Source organism: Bos indicus, chromosome 21, assembly GCF_029378745.1.
Source record: "Bos indicus isolate NIAB-ARS_2022 breed Sahiwal x Tharparkar chromosome 21, NIAB-ARS_B.indTharparkar_mat_pri_1.0, whole genome shotgun sequence".
Lineage (NCBI taxonomy): Eukaryota > Metazoa > Chordata > Mammalia > Artiodactyla > Bovidae > Bos > Bos indicus.
In genome coordinates, this window is record NC_091780.1 from 59,476,603 (window position 1) to 59,492,225 (window position 15,623).

Here is a 15,623-nt window from a genome sequence, read left to right on the forward strand (position 1 = left end):
ATTTCAGAAGCAGAAGAGAACTCTAACATGGGAAAGGTTTTTATGTGTGTTTATTTACTGGCTATTTTTTTAAGGGGAAAAACATCTATTTCGTTAACTAGATTGTCTGAGTAGACATAATGAATCCTCTTACCAGAAATGTTCATCTGCCCATTTCCAGTCAGAGGCGTTGTTTCCTCCTACATTTCGCAAGCCAGAGAAGAGGTCTTTGCAGGATAAATAGACAAACGCAGTTATGAAACCCCTGCATCCAGGCAGACGGTGACTGCGGATCCATCCCCACCTCCCGCTCTCACAGGCAGGTAATCCATGATGCTCCCACACGGGGAGCCAAGGGACCCCTTTCCCAGGTGGCTCTGGCCTCGGTCAGGGGTCGGTAGAACCTGAGGCAGGAGGGAGGCGGGAGGACGTGTGTCTGATGCTGGGAGGGTTCTGAGTCCTCTGAAGATCAGTCCTCTCTCTGGGTCTCAGTGTTCATCCTGCAAAGGGAGGGATGTGCCACCAGGGCTTCTGGGGGCATTTCTGCTTTTGAGTCTTTGGGGTTGTGATTTGAGCCAGCTGTGCCCCATCCAGCTGTGCATCCAGCGTCAGGTCAGAGGTCCTCCGAGGGCCCTGAGGTGCGTCTCCTTGCCTGGCACAGGGCGCTGCTCTCAGATAGTTCTGGGGACGGAATTAGTGCACCAGGTCCCTCTGGGCAGAGAGGTCTCCAGGGGCGATTCCTGCTCTTCACTATCCCTCCAGGACCCCCGGCCAAGCTAACTGTCAGGTGCGTCTGTTCGGCATTGGAGAGACAGGCTTCTCAGAGGCAGAGGCAACCCTCCAACCAGAACAGATGAAAAAGCACAATTCCTCCAGGAATAAGTCTTGGGAGAAAATGGTTAACCTGTTTGGGAAAAAACCATTGTATCACTCCTGAGTAAACTAACAGTTTAGGCAATCGATCGCCTCTCTCCCCAGGCTTGTGTGAAGGCCTTTCCCTTGTCTCTGGACAAGAATCAGCTCAGCTTCCTGCCCTACAGCCGTCGTCCTCTCCCCTCCAATCTCCTCCCATCTCTGCCTCTTGTCTGTCTCGCCTTCCCCCTCCCACCCCAGCAGCCCTCTCTCTTCTGAGATGAAGGGCAGAGGCTGCAGGGAAACAGCCCTCTTTGCTGAGGCCACCAGTTTGACCTCAGTCTCTCCTGAGGCTTCTGGCAGTAGCTTGGTCCTCTGTCCCCAGGGATCACAGTCTGGCTTGTAGAGTCCTAGAGAGGGTGGCCAGTGGAGGGGGTGACACGTCTGGAACTCCTCTTAGGAGCCCAGCACCTTCTTCCTGTATGTCACCGGAGCCATTCCAAATGTTGGACAAAGGTGGGAACTGAGGATCAGAGAGGTTCAGTCACTGCTCGTCACCACACAGCACTCACAACTGGCCAAAACAAAATCCTCGACCAGATCCCTGAAGCTCTGAGCTCACCCTGCTTCTCCCCACTAGGAGGCCCTTCCCGGTTCTTGCTGGAAACACCCTCCACATGTCCACGTGGCAGGGGCTGAGCAGAACGCTCTGCCCTCCTTGTTCTTTACACCAGCCCTCCTCAGGGCAGCCAGGCTCCAGCATGGCTCCCGCTGCCTCTGGCGGCCTCTCTCCTGAACCCTCACTGGGACCAGGCACCTCGACAGGAGAGCCTCCCTGAGGTCACACCCTTGTCCTCAGAGGTGGGGAGAGGTGCTGTGTCCTCTGATCAGTGCAGAGCTCCTTCTTGGGGTGACAGAGAGGGGGCACAGTGGGAAAGGAGCCCTGCTTCCTAGGCCCCTCTGACAGTGTCAGCTCCCAGGAAGAGGGAGATGGGTTCTTGCTGGACAGCACCTCACACCCATCACCAGCTTCCCCACCCTGGAGCCAGGCACCCCAGGCTTCTTACTCTCACTCCTCCACTGCTTGCTGTGTGACCTTGGAAAAGCCCCTTCCTCTCTCTGTGCCCAGTCTCTCCACTGGAGAAATTGCTAACGATCACAGCACTTGATCAAATGGTGAGAGGGAGCCCAGAGCCTCCTCGTGTGTGCTGGGAGCCCAGGAAGGTTCCTACCTGTGGGAGGTCACAGAGCAGCAGGGCTGAGAGAACAGAGACTACGGGGGACAGTGGCGGGGGTTGGGACATCATCTGACATGTGGAGACTGAAAGGAGCTTTGCTTTTCAGACATGAGGGCAGAGAGAACTTCCTTCCTCCTGGCCCTGGGGCTCCTGATGGCTGGGATCCGCAGTGTCCACTGCCTCCCAGAGAATGTGGTGGTGAAGGACCAGCGCAGAAGGGTGGATAGCCACACGTTAGCCTCCAGCAACACCGACTTCGCCTTCAGCCTCTACAAGCAGTTGGCTTTGAAGAACCCCAATAAGAATGTCATGTTCTCCCCGCTGAGTGTCTCCATGGCCTTGGCCTTCCTGTCTCTGGGGGCCCGTGGCCCCACCCTGACAGAGATCCTGGAAGGCCTCAAGTTCAACCTCACGGAGATCCAGGAGACACAGATCCACCAGGGCTTCCAGCACCTCCTGCAGGCGCTCAATCGACCCAGCAACCAGCTGCAGCTGAGCGTGGGCAACGCCATGTTTGTGCAGGAGGAGCTGAAGCTGCTGGACAAGTTCATAGAAGATGCCCGTGTGCTGTACTCCTCCGAGGCCTTCCCGACCAACTTCGGGGATCCTGAAGCTGCCAAGAGTCTAATAAATGACTATGTGAAGAAAAAAACCCAGGGGAAAATTGAGGAGCTGTTCAAGGACCTTTCCCCAAGAACGGTGTTGGTCCTGGTGAACTACATCTACTTTAAAGGTGGGTGCCTGTTTGTCTCAGAAGGAAACACACGCTTAGTTTTGTGTCTTCAGAGCGATTTCTATTTCAGCTCAGCCAGTTCTGTTGCTGGGCAGTACAGAGGAGGATGTCATCAATGAGGACAGCTTGGGCACTAAGACCCTGTCCCTGTCATAGTCCTTGTCTATTTGGGGGTTTTCTAAATCACAGCTGTCATTGCAACACACAAGGGCTGGGGAGCTGTTAATCCTTTCTGAGCCACAGTGAAGCGAAAGTCACTCAGCTGTGTCTGACTCTGTGACCCCGTGGGCTGTAGCCTGTCAGGCTCCTCTGTCCATGGAATTCTCTAGGTCAGAATACTGGAGTGGGTCGCCATTCCCTTCTCCAGGGGATCTTCCCAACCCAGGGATGGAACCCAGGTCTCACGCATTGCAGGCAGATTCCTTACCACCTGAGCTGTAGGGAGCCTTTTTATTCTCAAACTTGCCTGACTACCTGGAGAAAGGAGCTTTCCTCTAAGGTCACTCTGGAGTGGCCAGGAACCCCAGCTTCTTTCAACACATACAAGGAAGGCCACTGCTCTGTACACTGTGGGCTGTGTGTGACCTGGACTCCGTCTAAGGGCACTTGGTCTCAGCGGGTGGAGGTGGGGCTGTTGGCTGGCTTCATGCTGTGACAGCCTCTGAGCAGCCTGGCCAACTGCTATGGCCAGCAGCCGTTATAGCTATGAGCGTAGCATTGGCAAGGCCAACCCCAGAGGGAAGCCTCAAGGAAGGACAATACCCAGGACAGACCCTTTTCCAGATTCTAGCTGGTCCAGGGCCCAGTCCCATTGGTAGAAACCCAACATTGCAAACCTCATCCTGGAAACTCATAAGGGGCAGAGTGAAGGCAGGAAGATTTCACACATGGAGCCAGGGGTGCCAAAGGGGACACAGAATAAAGACACAAAGAATGATCATTGAGCAAGGGGGTGGTCGGGTGCCTAAGGGACACCCGCTGGGGGGACATATTCACCCTGAACTGGAAACTGCTGGCAGAGCCCTGGGTAGCCCTCCTGGATCTGTATTTTCCTCTGTAAATGAAGACATATATTCTCAGTTCTCTGGAAAATTGTTAATTATCCAGGCCAGATCTACTATGTTTCTTCCTTGACTTTTCTGTGTTCTAATCTTCTACCACCCTGACCTGTCCCAGGACTTTCTCCTCCCCAGGGGTACCCCACCAGCCCAGCTCTCCCTCTCCTCCTGTCTGTAACCATGGGGACACAGGCAGGGGTGGAGACAAAGCAGGAAGGAGCGGTGGGTATATCCTCCATGAAGCCCCAGGGCTCCAATCTCCCCAAGAAGCCTACCCTCTGACACTAAGGTCTCCATCTTCCTTAGGGGATACCCAAGCCCCCTCCTCTGCCCTCCGGGTCCCCGTATGGCTCCTGCTCTAGCCGGGCTCACAGGCCATGGGAACGGGTGTCCTCCCTACAAAGCCAACGACTAACGCCTGGTCACTAACATGTCCCCTTGAAGGACCAGGCAGTTCCATATCTCCCCAGGCCCAGCTTCATCCCCATCTCTCCCTTGCCCTCCACATTCCTGTTGACTTCACATGTAGCACAACTAACCAGCTTTGTTTCATATCCCGCTTCCCAATGCTGACCTGCGGGGTTCACCTCTGTCCCCAAGGGCTTACCCACCTGCCCAGGTGTACATGCACACGAACAGGCCCATCATAGAGGTACACGATATGGGGGGCTTCTGGCATGGGAAGGGTCTTCCCCACTCAAGGACCAGGGCCGAGGAGGGAGAGACTGCGGCTCTTGCACTCACAGACTCTTCACCTGTCACCCCGCCTCCAGCCCAGTGGAAGACCCGCTTTGACCCCAAACACACTGAGCAGGCAGAGTTCCACGTGAGCAAGAACAAGACGGTGGAGGTGCCCATGATGACCCTTGACCTGGAAACCCCTTACTTCCGGGACAAGGAGCTGGGCTGCATGCTGGTGGAGCTCACGTACAGTAGCAACGACAGCGCCCTCTTCATCCTCCCTGACGAGGGCAAAATGCAGGACCTGGAAGCCAAGCTGACCCCGGAGACGCTGACGAGGTGGCGAAACTCCCTGCAGCCCAGGTGACTGTCCCCAGGACCCAGAGCTGTGGGTTCAGCTGCGTTCTCGGTCCTTCCCCCTCTTCCTGGACTCCTGACCCCCAGCAACAGGGCCTCAGGAATTTGAAGGGCAGGGGCAGGACGGGAGAGCCCACCATGATGACCTTGCCCTTTGCTGCCTGCCTGGCTCGGTGCTTAAATCCTTCTGTAAGTTGATGACATCTGAAAGGGCAGGAGCTGAAGGTTCGCCTCACACTAAGAAGGGCTGAGTCGTGAGGACTCAACATGATGCCCAGCACTCACGTTCTTCTCCCCACGACTCCTCCTTTTGAAGGTAGAAGAGTTGCAGAAACCAATATGCAAGAAACCAAGCACCACATTCAGAGAGTTGGAGAACTCAGGTTTATTATGCCGGTTGGCCCAGAGGAGTTAACACTCTAAGCTCTGAGCCCTGAACAAAGGGGTTACAGAGTTTTTATAGACAGACTGTAGCAGACTATAGTGGACAACACTAGCTGTTAATACACTGGTTTAATCTAAGCAATTTCACGCGCATGGGAAGAGAAGTCAAAATGGGGTGGAGGATGCCTGCCCTTTGCATGGACAGGCATGATTAAGCAGGTTTGCAGGGGCTGGGCAACTGCCAAAAGCTGAACAAGGGAGAGTGAGATAAGCTCCAGTTCCTAGTATTCAAAGTCCCCACTTTCTGAGACTCCGTGACCTGTGTGATCCAGGCTTTGGAAGAAGCAAGCTGAGTTACAGAGGCAGAACGGGCAGGAGGCTATGTAAAATTTTAATTTTTCCTCTTCAGAAGGATCGAATAGAATCAGGTGAGGGCCCGGGTGTGATGGGCTCTGAGGACCACACTGGCACTGTCTTTCCATTGTAGTCACTGATTTCTTCACTCACCCAGTCAGCACTGGTTGAATAGGTTAACTGAGGACATACTCTGCCTCAGGGACTAACTTAGACCCTGTGGTAGGTCAGCAAATAAAACGCTAAATTCTCTGTCCTCATGGCACTCTATAATTGTGGAAGACAGACTGGAAATAAATATAAATTCTTTGCTAGGTTGAGAGGGGACAAATGGGGAGGTGGGGAGAGTAACGCACAGTAAAAGGGAGAAGAAAACTGTATCCAGAGGTAGTTTGTGATCATAAATAGGGTGGCCCTTAGGTGACGTTGCAGTGAGAGACTGAGCCTTCTGGATGTGTTGGGAAAAAGCATTTCTGGCCAAGGGAATAACAGGGCAAAACCTCTGAGGCAGGAGCGAGCCTGGTGTGGTTGAGGATTATTGAGGCCAGAGCAAGACAGCAGAGGGAGAGAGAGGGGAAGCTGGGCAAGGTCAGGGTCCCCCCCCGAGGGTGGACTCAGGTCACTTGGGGCCTTGCAGACTCCTTAAGCTCCCCCTGCCCTGGTGCCTGCCTGGCATGTTAGACTCCTGCAGATTGGAATGGATAAACAACAAAATAAAGGGATTTAGCCTGAGGGGTCTAGAAACTGAGAACAGGAGTCCTTATTCCAGGGAGAAGGGGGTTGGTTAAGAAGAATCCTTGGAAGACCATGCTGTGAGGTGGGAAAAGGCAGACATCTTTTCAAGCAGGTGTTCAAATTTATTTTCCTTGTTTCCTAGACGAATACATGAACTCTACCTGCCAAAATTTTCCATCAAAAGCAACTATGAACTGAATGACACCCTCTCCCAGATGGGCATTAAGAAAATATTCACCGACGCTGACCTGTCAGGAATCACAGGGACCGCGGACCTGGTAGTCTCCCAGGTGAGTCTTTAAAGTGTGGACAGTTCATCCTCCTATCAGAGCGCAAAATGTGGAGGCCAGACAGATGACAGGTCACATTGAATTTGTAAAATATTGCTTTTCCTGCAACTCAGTCTCCCTCCCTGGGACTCCCCAAGCCCAGGAGAGCTGGGTTACAATCACGATGACATCAGGTCCCACCTTCCCTGAATTATAAAGTGACACAGAAGCCTGTCATTGGGAAGGACCCCGAGTGGAAACAGCAGTGGACCCCATATCAGGCTCCATCTTTCACTGCCTGTAGAGGGGAACGATCACATTTCTGCATCCCCCAACTTTTCATCTTTAAAAGGAGCATATAGTTGTTGGTTCCTGTTTGGTGCCTAGCGGAGCAGGTAAGAGGTCATAGGTACTAACAAAGTCTCTAAAGCAACCGTGGTGAAAATGCACTAAGAGTAGGCGAGAAAACACCCAGTGTCCTGGTGCTGTGATCCTAGAGGCAGAGAAGCCAGAGTGAATGGTGGGGTGGGGGTGGCTGGGCAGCCCTGCAGGCTCCCCTGCACCCCACCTGCCATAGGACCTGGTAAAGGAGGCACAGATGCTATGGGGCTTCGTGGTCCAGGGCTGGGAAGCCAGTCCTAGGCAAGGGAGCTGAGGGCTCAGGGACACGTCAGCTGGGGCAGGAGAGGAGTAGCAAGCAGTGCTCACCCATCAGTTGCTTCGACATGGAGGGACTGTGGACAGTTGCCTGCAAGAAGAATGCCTTGACCTGGCCCCTCCCCATATAATAGGGGGAATTCGGAGGCAGCACAGTCTCTGGGTTAGGAGAGTGAGTCCCTGTTCTTTGCCTCTCTGGTGTTGCACACATCACTCACAGACTTGGCTTTCAGTTTGCACATCTGTGTATCACAACTATGCAAACCAGTTGACAGTTTGTTGGGAGGACAAATAAGTAGAACATACAGACTCCAGAGTGACAGGCCAGCGGCAGGTGGGTGAATGTCAGCCCCCTTAGAGGGGCTAGGTGACTGCTCACCTCCGCCTGCCCCGTCTCCAGTGGGTACTGCTCTGGTGTCCCCACAGGTGGTCCACGGTACTGCGCTGGACGTGGACGAGGAGGGCACGGAAGGAGCTGCTGCCACGGGAATCGGCATAGAAAAACTGTCCTTTCAGAAAACCACTGTGCGTTTCGACAGGCCCTTCCTGATTGCCATAGCTCTCAAAGACACCCAGAGCATCATCTTTTTGGGGAAAGTCACAAACCCCAGTCAAGCCTAGAGCTCTGCTCTGAGTTGTGGGTCCCCTCCCTAAGGAGCAGGGTGCGCAGGTCCTGGGTGCAGCCTGGCCCCTGGGCACTGAGGATCCACCCTGCCTGTCCCCACCTGCTCACCTCTGGGAAGGTGACAGTGATGATGCTGGGGGCTCTACATGCACAGGGAGTCTGCATCCTCTGGGTCACCTCCTGCTGTGAGGCTATACCCATCATGGGAACTTGCCTTATAACCTTTCAAATGTCATGATGGCTACTTCATAATGGCTAGAGTGATTTTAAATGATAAATCTATTTAACAATATAAATTAATAGAACTTTTCACTTTAATGCAGCATGAACAGAAAAGTTAATATGTGCTCAGCAGATAGAGTGTTTGCAAAACATTCACTATGGAGCATCCACTTCATCCTGAGGATGCATTACGGATTGGGTAACAAAGCACAGTCTCTCCCTCAAGGACTGTTTTGTTTTCATGGAAAAATTCAGACATTACATAAACAGAGAGGATGATATAATGTCACGTACATATCAGCAGCTTCAGTCATTATCAACATGGGGCCAATATAATTATTCCCTACGTCCTAACCCCTTTCCTCTTTTGGGTTTGTTTTGTAGCAAATCTTACACATCCTGTTATTTTAACTCTAAGAATTTTTAAAAATACTTAAAATGGCATATCACACTTAAAATAAACATAATTCTTTAATATTATCCAATATCAATTATTACTCCCCTGCTACTGCTGCTGCTAAGTCACTTCAGTCGTGTCCGACTCTGTGTGACCCCATAGACGGCAGCCACCAGGCTCCCCCATCCCTGGGATTCTCCAGGCAAGAACACTGGAGTGGGTTGCCATTTCCTTCTCCAGTGCATGAAAGTGAAAAGTGAAAGTAAAGTCACTCAGTCGTGTCCAACTCTTAGGCTCCTCCATCCATGGGAATTTCCAGGCAAAGTACTGGAGTGGGGTGCCATTGCCTTCTCCGATTATTCCCCTACGTGGTGCCTAAACTTAAAAAATTTTTTTCTGAATTAGGATGCATTGTAGACACAATGTCTGTGCATGGCATTTAATTACTTTATCTCTAAGTCTCTCTCTCCATATTGAAGTGAAATTTATATAACAAAATTAGCCACTTTAACATGTAAAATTCAGTGGTGATTAGCACATTTACAATGCTGTACAACTATCACTTCTTTTTAGTTTTGACAGTTTTATTCACCCCCAAAGGAAACCCCATATCCACTAAGCTCTCACTGCCCATTACAACCTTTCCCCAGGACCTGGTAACTACTAATAGACATTTCTGTATCTCTGGATTTAATATCTCAATATTTTATATAAAGGGAATGATACAATATGTGACCTTTGGTGACTGGCTTCTTTCCCTCAGCATGATACTTTCAAGGTTCATCCACCCTGCCTGTGTTTCAGTATTTCATTCCTTTTTCATTTGGTGGCTCAGATGGTAAATAACCTGCCTGCAGTGTGGGAGACCTGGGTTTGATCCCTGGGTTGAGATGGTCTCCTGGAGGAGGAGGGCATGGCAGCCCACTGCAGTATTCTTGCCTGGAGAAGCCCATGGACAGAGGGAGACTGGTGGGTTACGGTCCACAGGGTTGCAAAGAGTCAGACACAGTGAAGCAACTTAACAGCATGCATGCAAGGTCATTCGACATTTACCTCTTTGAAGAACCGGCAAACCTATTTCCAGAGCAACTGCACCATTTGACTTCTTCATCAGCAATGTACAAGGGGCCCAATTTCTCCATATTCTTGAAACATGTGCTGTTGATTTTCTATTATTATTATTATTAATACAGCCTTCTTGATTTGAGTTAATGTCTTGCTGCGGCTTTGATTTCCCTGAGGATGGTGAGCATGTGCTTAGTGCTTAGCAGTCCCTTGTGTATGTTTTCTGAAAAAATGTCTATTAAAGTCCTTTTTCCACTTTTTCACTGGATTTTTTGTCTTTTATTATTGAGCTGTAAATATTCCTTAAATATTCTAGATACAATTTCCTCATCAGATGTATGATTTGCAAATATTTTTTCTCATTTTGTCGGTTTTCTTTTCACCCTCTTGATAGTTGACTTGTGATGCACAAAATAGTTTAAATTTGATGAAGTCCAATTTACCTATTTTTGCTGTTACTGCTCATGCTTTTGGTGTCAGATCTAAGAATCTGTTGCAAATCCAAGATCATAAAAATTCACTTCTATGATGTACTCTAAGAGTGTTATCTGTTTAGCATTTATACTTGGGTCTTTGATCCATTTTGACTTGTTTTATATATGGTGTGAACCATCACCCTGACCCACTCTATTTTCAAAGAAATATATTACAATGTATTTTAATTGAGACTTTAGTATCTGTGCCCATTATAATATTTAAAGCTTCTTGAAAGCTGGTATCCTGATATTTGTACACCGTTGAATTCTCAGCAGGACTACAGGCATCACACATAGTGGACTTAATGAACGTTTGGTAAATAAATGAGTGAATGAGTGAGTGAGTAAGTCACTAATTTTAGTCACAGAAAGGTATTATTGATATGACTGGCACAGATCTTCTAACTTCCTATTTGTTTTATATTTGATCCATCTGTATTTTGTTTTTTTCTTTTTCTCTTGCTGTATTTTTGGATAATTTGAGGAGTTTTCATGTTTTTGTTTTGGTCAACTGTTGGATTAAAACCTATACTTTTTAGTTTGTGCATTTTTTCAGGGTATTGGGAATGTACAATAAATCTTTAACTCATCAATATGTATCTCCTGATAATACTCTATCACTTCAAGTAAACTATAAACCTTATTTCAATATTCTTGCTTTTTCCTCCCTTTGTCCCATGTACAATTGTTCTCCTTTCTATAATTTACACATGTTAAATCCCATAATACATTGCAAAACTTTTATTTGCTACACATAGTTAATTGCCCATCAAAGAGTTTCACAATAAGAGAGAAAAAAAAAACACTTTTCATTATTTTTGGTACTCTTATTCCTCTGTACGAATTTTTATTTGCCTATTTACTTTCTGTCCCAAGAACTTACTTTAACACTTTTTGTAATGCAGGCCTACTGGTAATGGATTGTCTAAGATTTTGTTTGTCAAAAAAAAAAAAAAAAATCAATACTTTGCCTTCATTAAAAAATATTTTTGCTGGTTATACAAATGTCATCTTATAAAACAACATGCATTTCTTGTTACTGTCTCTCACAATTTTGTCACTCAATTCTGTTGGGCTCAGTAAGGCTGTTTCCACTCTGGGTGTCTCCTGTGCTTACTCGCGGACCATGGCTGACTGAAGCCATCGGACGCCTCCTTACTCACATGCCTGGTGGTTGATGCTGCTGTGAGCAAAGATCTCAGCTGAGCTGTGGTCAGGACACGCACATGGCTTACTTCCATGTGGCTTGGCCTTCTTCACAGTGCTGGTCTAAACTCAGAAACCACAGGCATCACTTGCCCTCCACCTTAAGGGTTGACAGCCATAACGGCCCAGCCAGGAGCTGCCAAGATCACATACTTGGGTGAGAAATATTGCTTTGGTTCTCTGCAAAATATTTCCTCCCAAGTATTCCCTATATTATCATTTAGATTTATGATGTTTTGCTTTCTTTTTACTCCTTTTTCTTCTCATTATGCTTCCTACTGTGACTAAAATTGTATTAATTTCTTTTTTTACCATGTGTGTGTATATATATATATATATATATATATATATATATATATATATAGTCTAATTTATTCTTTAGTATGTCCTTCCTTTTCTCTATGGTCTAAACTGGGTGTTGGGTACAAAGTTAGTTTTCCAGCCTAATAAGATGAGACCATCAAAAATTGTTTTTGTTCAGTCTTTAAGTCATGTCCAACTCATTGTGACCCCATGGGCTGCAGCTTGCCAGGCTCCTGTGTCCTGCAGTATTTTCTTGAATTTGCTCAAATTCATGTGCCTTGAGTTGGTGATGCCATCCCACTATCTCATCCTCTGCTGCTCACTTCTCCTCCTGCCCTCAATCTTTCCCAGCATCAGGGTCTTTTCCAGTGAGTTGGCTCTTTGCATCAGGTGGCCAAAGTATTTGGAACTTCAGCATCAGTCCTTCCAATGAACATTCAGGGTTGATTTCCTTTAGCATTGACTGTTTTGATCTCCTATCTGTCCAAGGAACTCTCAAGAGTCTTCTCTAGCACCACAATTCAAAAGCATCAATTCTTCACGGTTCAGCCTTCTTTATGGTTCAGCTCTCACATGTGTTCATGACTACTGGAAATACCAAGCTTTGACCATACAGAGTTTTGTGAACAAAGTGATGTCTCTGCTTTTTAATATGCTTTCTAGTTTTGTCATAGCTTTCCTTCCAAGGAGCAAGCATCTTTTAATTTCATGGGTGCACTCATTGCTCAGTTGGAAAAGAATCTGCCTGCAATGCAGGAGACCCGGGTTTGATTCCTGGGTTGGGAAGATCCCCTTGTCAACTACAGATTGGCACTTACCAAGAGCATTGCCAAGGACTGAACAACAAAGACGTTTGCCATCTGCCCCTATGGAGATTGAACCCCATGCTGCTATAGCTGTTGACCCTCAGCAACCCCTGAGGGAGTTCAGGGTGCAGTGAGGCGCTCTGTGCTCCAGGGACTCTGGTGGGACAGGTCTTTAGACAGTTGGAGGTTTTTAGGAAGAGATTTTATGATCTCAATCCTTGCATCTCCTCATATCTAGAGAAGCACTAACTCCCTTCAAGTTGACATCAGACCCTCATGACTAACAAAAACCTTTTGTAAATTGAGTGCTTTATGGTACTGAACTCCCCCTTCACCAAAACCTTATATATTGACTTTTCAGAGCTGTCTGAGATGCTGCCTCCAGGGCTGCAGGCCTCATTTTGCCCCACAGCTCTCAAGTTGTACATCTTTTTTTAGTCAACACCCTGGAGAAGGAAATAGCAATCCACTCCAGTATTCTTCACTGGAAAACCCCATGGGCAGAAGAGCCTGGCAGGCTACAATCTTCGGAGTCTCAAGAGTCAGACACAACTTAGCAAATAAACCAGCACCAGTCACTGTCCGCAGTGATTTGGAGCCCAAAAACATAATATCTGTCACTGCTTCCACTGTATCTCCTTCTGTTTGCCATGAAGTGATGAGACTGGATGCTATTTTTTTGAATATAGCATCGTGACCAAATGACCTTAGTTTTTTGAATGCTGAGTTTCAAGCCAGCTTCCCCTCTTGACTCCCATTAAATGGAAGGTGGATGGAGCAATGAGCCCTCTGGGCCCTGGCAATAAAAACATGAAGAATACAAGCAGCTTGTGTTAGCCACTCAGTCATGCCCGACTCTTTGCGACCCCATGGACTGCAGCCCACCAGGCTCCTCTGTCCATGAGATTTTCCAGGCAAAGATACTGGAGTGGGTTGCCATTTCCTTCTCCAGGGGATCTTCCCAACTCAGGGATTGAACCCGGGTCTTCTGCACCACAGGCAGATTCTTTACCGACTGAGCTACAAAGGAAGCCCATAGGAAGTCAATAGCCGCTGCTGCTGCTGCTGCTGCTAAGTCGCTTCAGTCGTGTCCAACTCTGTGTGACCCCATAGACGGCAGCCCACCAGGCTCCCCCGTCCCTGGGATTCTCCAGGCAAGAACACTGGAGTGGGTTGTCATTTCCTTCTCCAATGCATGAAAGTGAAAAGTGAAAATGAAGTTGCTCAGCTAGTCCCTGACAAATTGGAATCAACATGTCAACCCACTGCTTAAAATATTAGGACTTACAAGGGAAAAATAAGCTATAGTCTTATTTTAGCTACTATTTTCTTTGGGATTCTCTGTAACTTCAAAATATATCATCAATTCTGGAAATTACTGGAGACTAAAAGGACATGGAAGGAAAAGAACTGAAAGGACTGAAAGGAAAAGTCATGACCAACCCAGACAGCATGTTAAAAAGCAGAGACGTTACTTTGCCAACAAAGGTCCGTCTAGTCAAGGCTATGGTTTTTCCAGTAGTCATGTACGGATGTGAGAGTTGGACTATAAAGAAAGCTGCTAAAGAATTGATGCTTTTGAACTGTGGTGTTGGAGAAGACTCTTGAGAGTCCTTTGGACTGTAAGGAGATCAAACCAGTCCATCCTAAAGGAGATCAGTCCTGAGTGTTCATGGGAAGGACTGATGTTGAAGCTGAAACTCCAATAGTTTGTCCACCTGATGCAAAGAGCTGACTCATTTGAAAACACCCTGATGCTGGGAAACATTGAAGGCAAGAGGAGAAGGGGACGACAGAGGATGAGATATTTGGATGGCATCACCGACTCGATAGAATGAGTTTGAGTAAACTCTGGGAGTTGGTGATGGATCGGGAGGCCTGGTGTGCTGCAGTCCATGGGGTTGCAAAGAGATACAACTGAGCGACTGAACTGAACTGAACTGAGAGCTTACACCTAGTGTTATTTGACTAACTCTTCATGGAGACACCTCCCCCACCTCTTTCCAGTCAGGGAAACTTTCTTATCTGCATTTTAGAGATAAAGAGATTAAAGTCCACGGATTTTTGATAAATATCCTGGGATCACACAACTGGTAAGCAGTACTTTCAGGATCAAAGCTCACCTCATGCCAAAGCCATACCCTCACCTCAAAGCCATCATCGTGCTCAGTGGTATCCAACTCTTTGCAACCTCTCTGGACCTTAGCCTCCTGTGCTCCTTTGTCCATGGGATTTTTCAGGCAAGAATACTGGAGCAGGTTGCCATTTCCTGCTCCAGGGATCCTTCCTGACCCAGGAGTCGAACCCGGGTGTCCTGTATTACAGGCAGATTCTTTTCCTGCTGAGCCATCAGGGAAGCCCAACATCACTAAGTCAGTGGTTTGCAAACTGTGCTTGGTAGAACCCCAGGGATCTCCAGAAGTCTGGCAGGGATTGTTAGGAATTGTCATAGCTGGAGGGATGTGACTATGATGGATGAAGGGACAGGTTTTTCCCATGAGCCCAGGAAATACCTGAAATTATCTCATTGAGACAGCTAAGAAGACCTCAAGATCAAAAAGGGAGGACGATTAGCTCCTAGGATGAACCAACAGTGAAGGAGAGCAGGGCAGTGTCCAAGTCACAGCAGGTCCCCCAGACAGATGGTGCTGGAGACCGGAGGCCAAACACTTGTACTCCGGACGACCTTTGGGGACCTTGGGCTCACACCCCTTCTGTGGGAGTGGGGGAGGAGTGCTTCAACTTACAAATCAAGCTGTAAACAAAGAGTGTATTGCATTTTAAAATCCTGTCCTATCACATATGCAAATGTGCACACTCACACACACACACACACTTCAAAGAAAAGCGACTAATAAAGAAACACAACACAATGTTAACTTGGATTTCCCTGGGCGCTAGCGTTCTGGGAAATACTTTGCAAGCCCTTCTCTACATTTTTGGGGTTTCTCTGTGATCCTTAAAGACGATATCAGACCAGGAATAAAACACTAATAAGAGTCAATAACTCTTTAAAAAGAACAATAATTTGGAGTAGTTTTCAATGATTCATTTGATGTTTTCTGAGTTGTCACACGTTCCTCAGTGAGTATTTCATAAACAGAAGAAAACTCTAACATGGGAAAGATTTTTTTGTGAATTTATTTACTGGCTATTTTTTAAGGGAAAAAAAAAAAAAAAAAACAACCCTGTTTCGGTAACTAGATTGTTTGTGTAGACCTAATGA

The 15,623-nt window shown here is 47.7% G+C and overlaps 1 protein-coding gene across 2 annotated transcripts; it reads left to right on the forward strand.

Moving 5' to 3' along the window:
* The first annotated feature begins 145 nt into the window (after positions 1–145).
* Positions 146–9,866, forward strand: LOC109575337 (serpin A3-5). 2 transcript variants are annotated; one of them, XM_019983333.2, is made up of 5 exons: positions 146–302; positions 2,176–2,802; positions 4,634–4,904; positions 6,514–6,661; positions 7,724–9,866. In XM_019983333.2, the coding sequence occupies exons 2-5, from the start codon at positions 2,178–2,180 to the stop codon at positions 7,916–7,918; spliced, it is 1,239 nt and encodes a 412-aa protein (XP_019838892.2). In that variant the 5' UTR covers positions 146–302; positions 2,176–2,177; the 3' UTR covers positions 7,919–9,866. The 2 variants fall into 2 exon arrangements, with proteins under 2 accessions (XP_019838892.2, XP_019838893.2); XM_019983334.2 differs by having other exon boundaries at positions 147–298.
* The last annotated feature ends 5,757 nt before the right edge of the window (positions 9,867–15,623 follow it).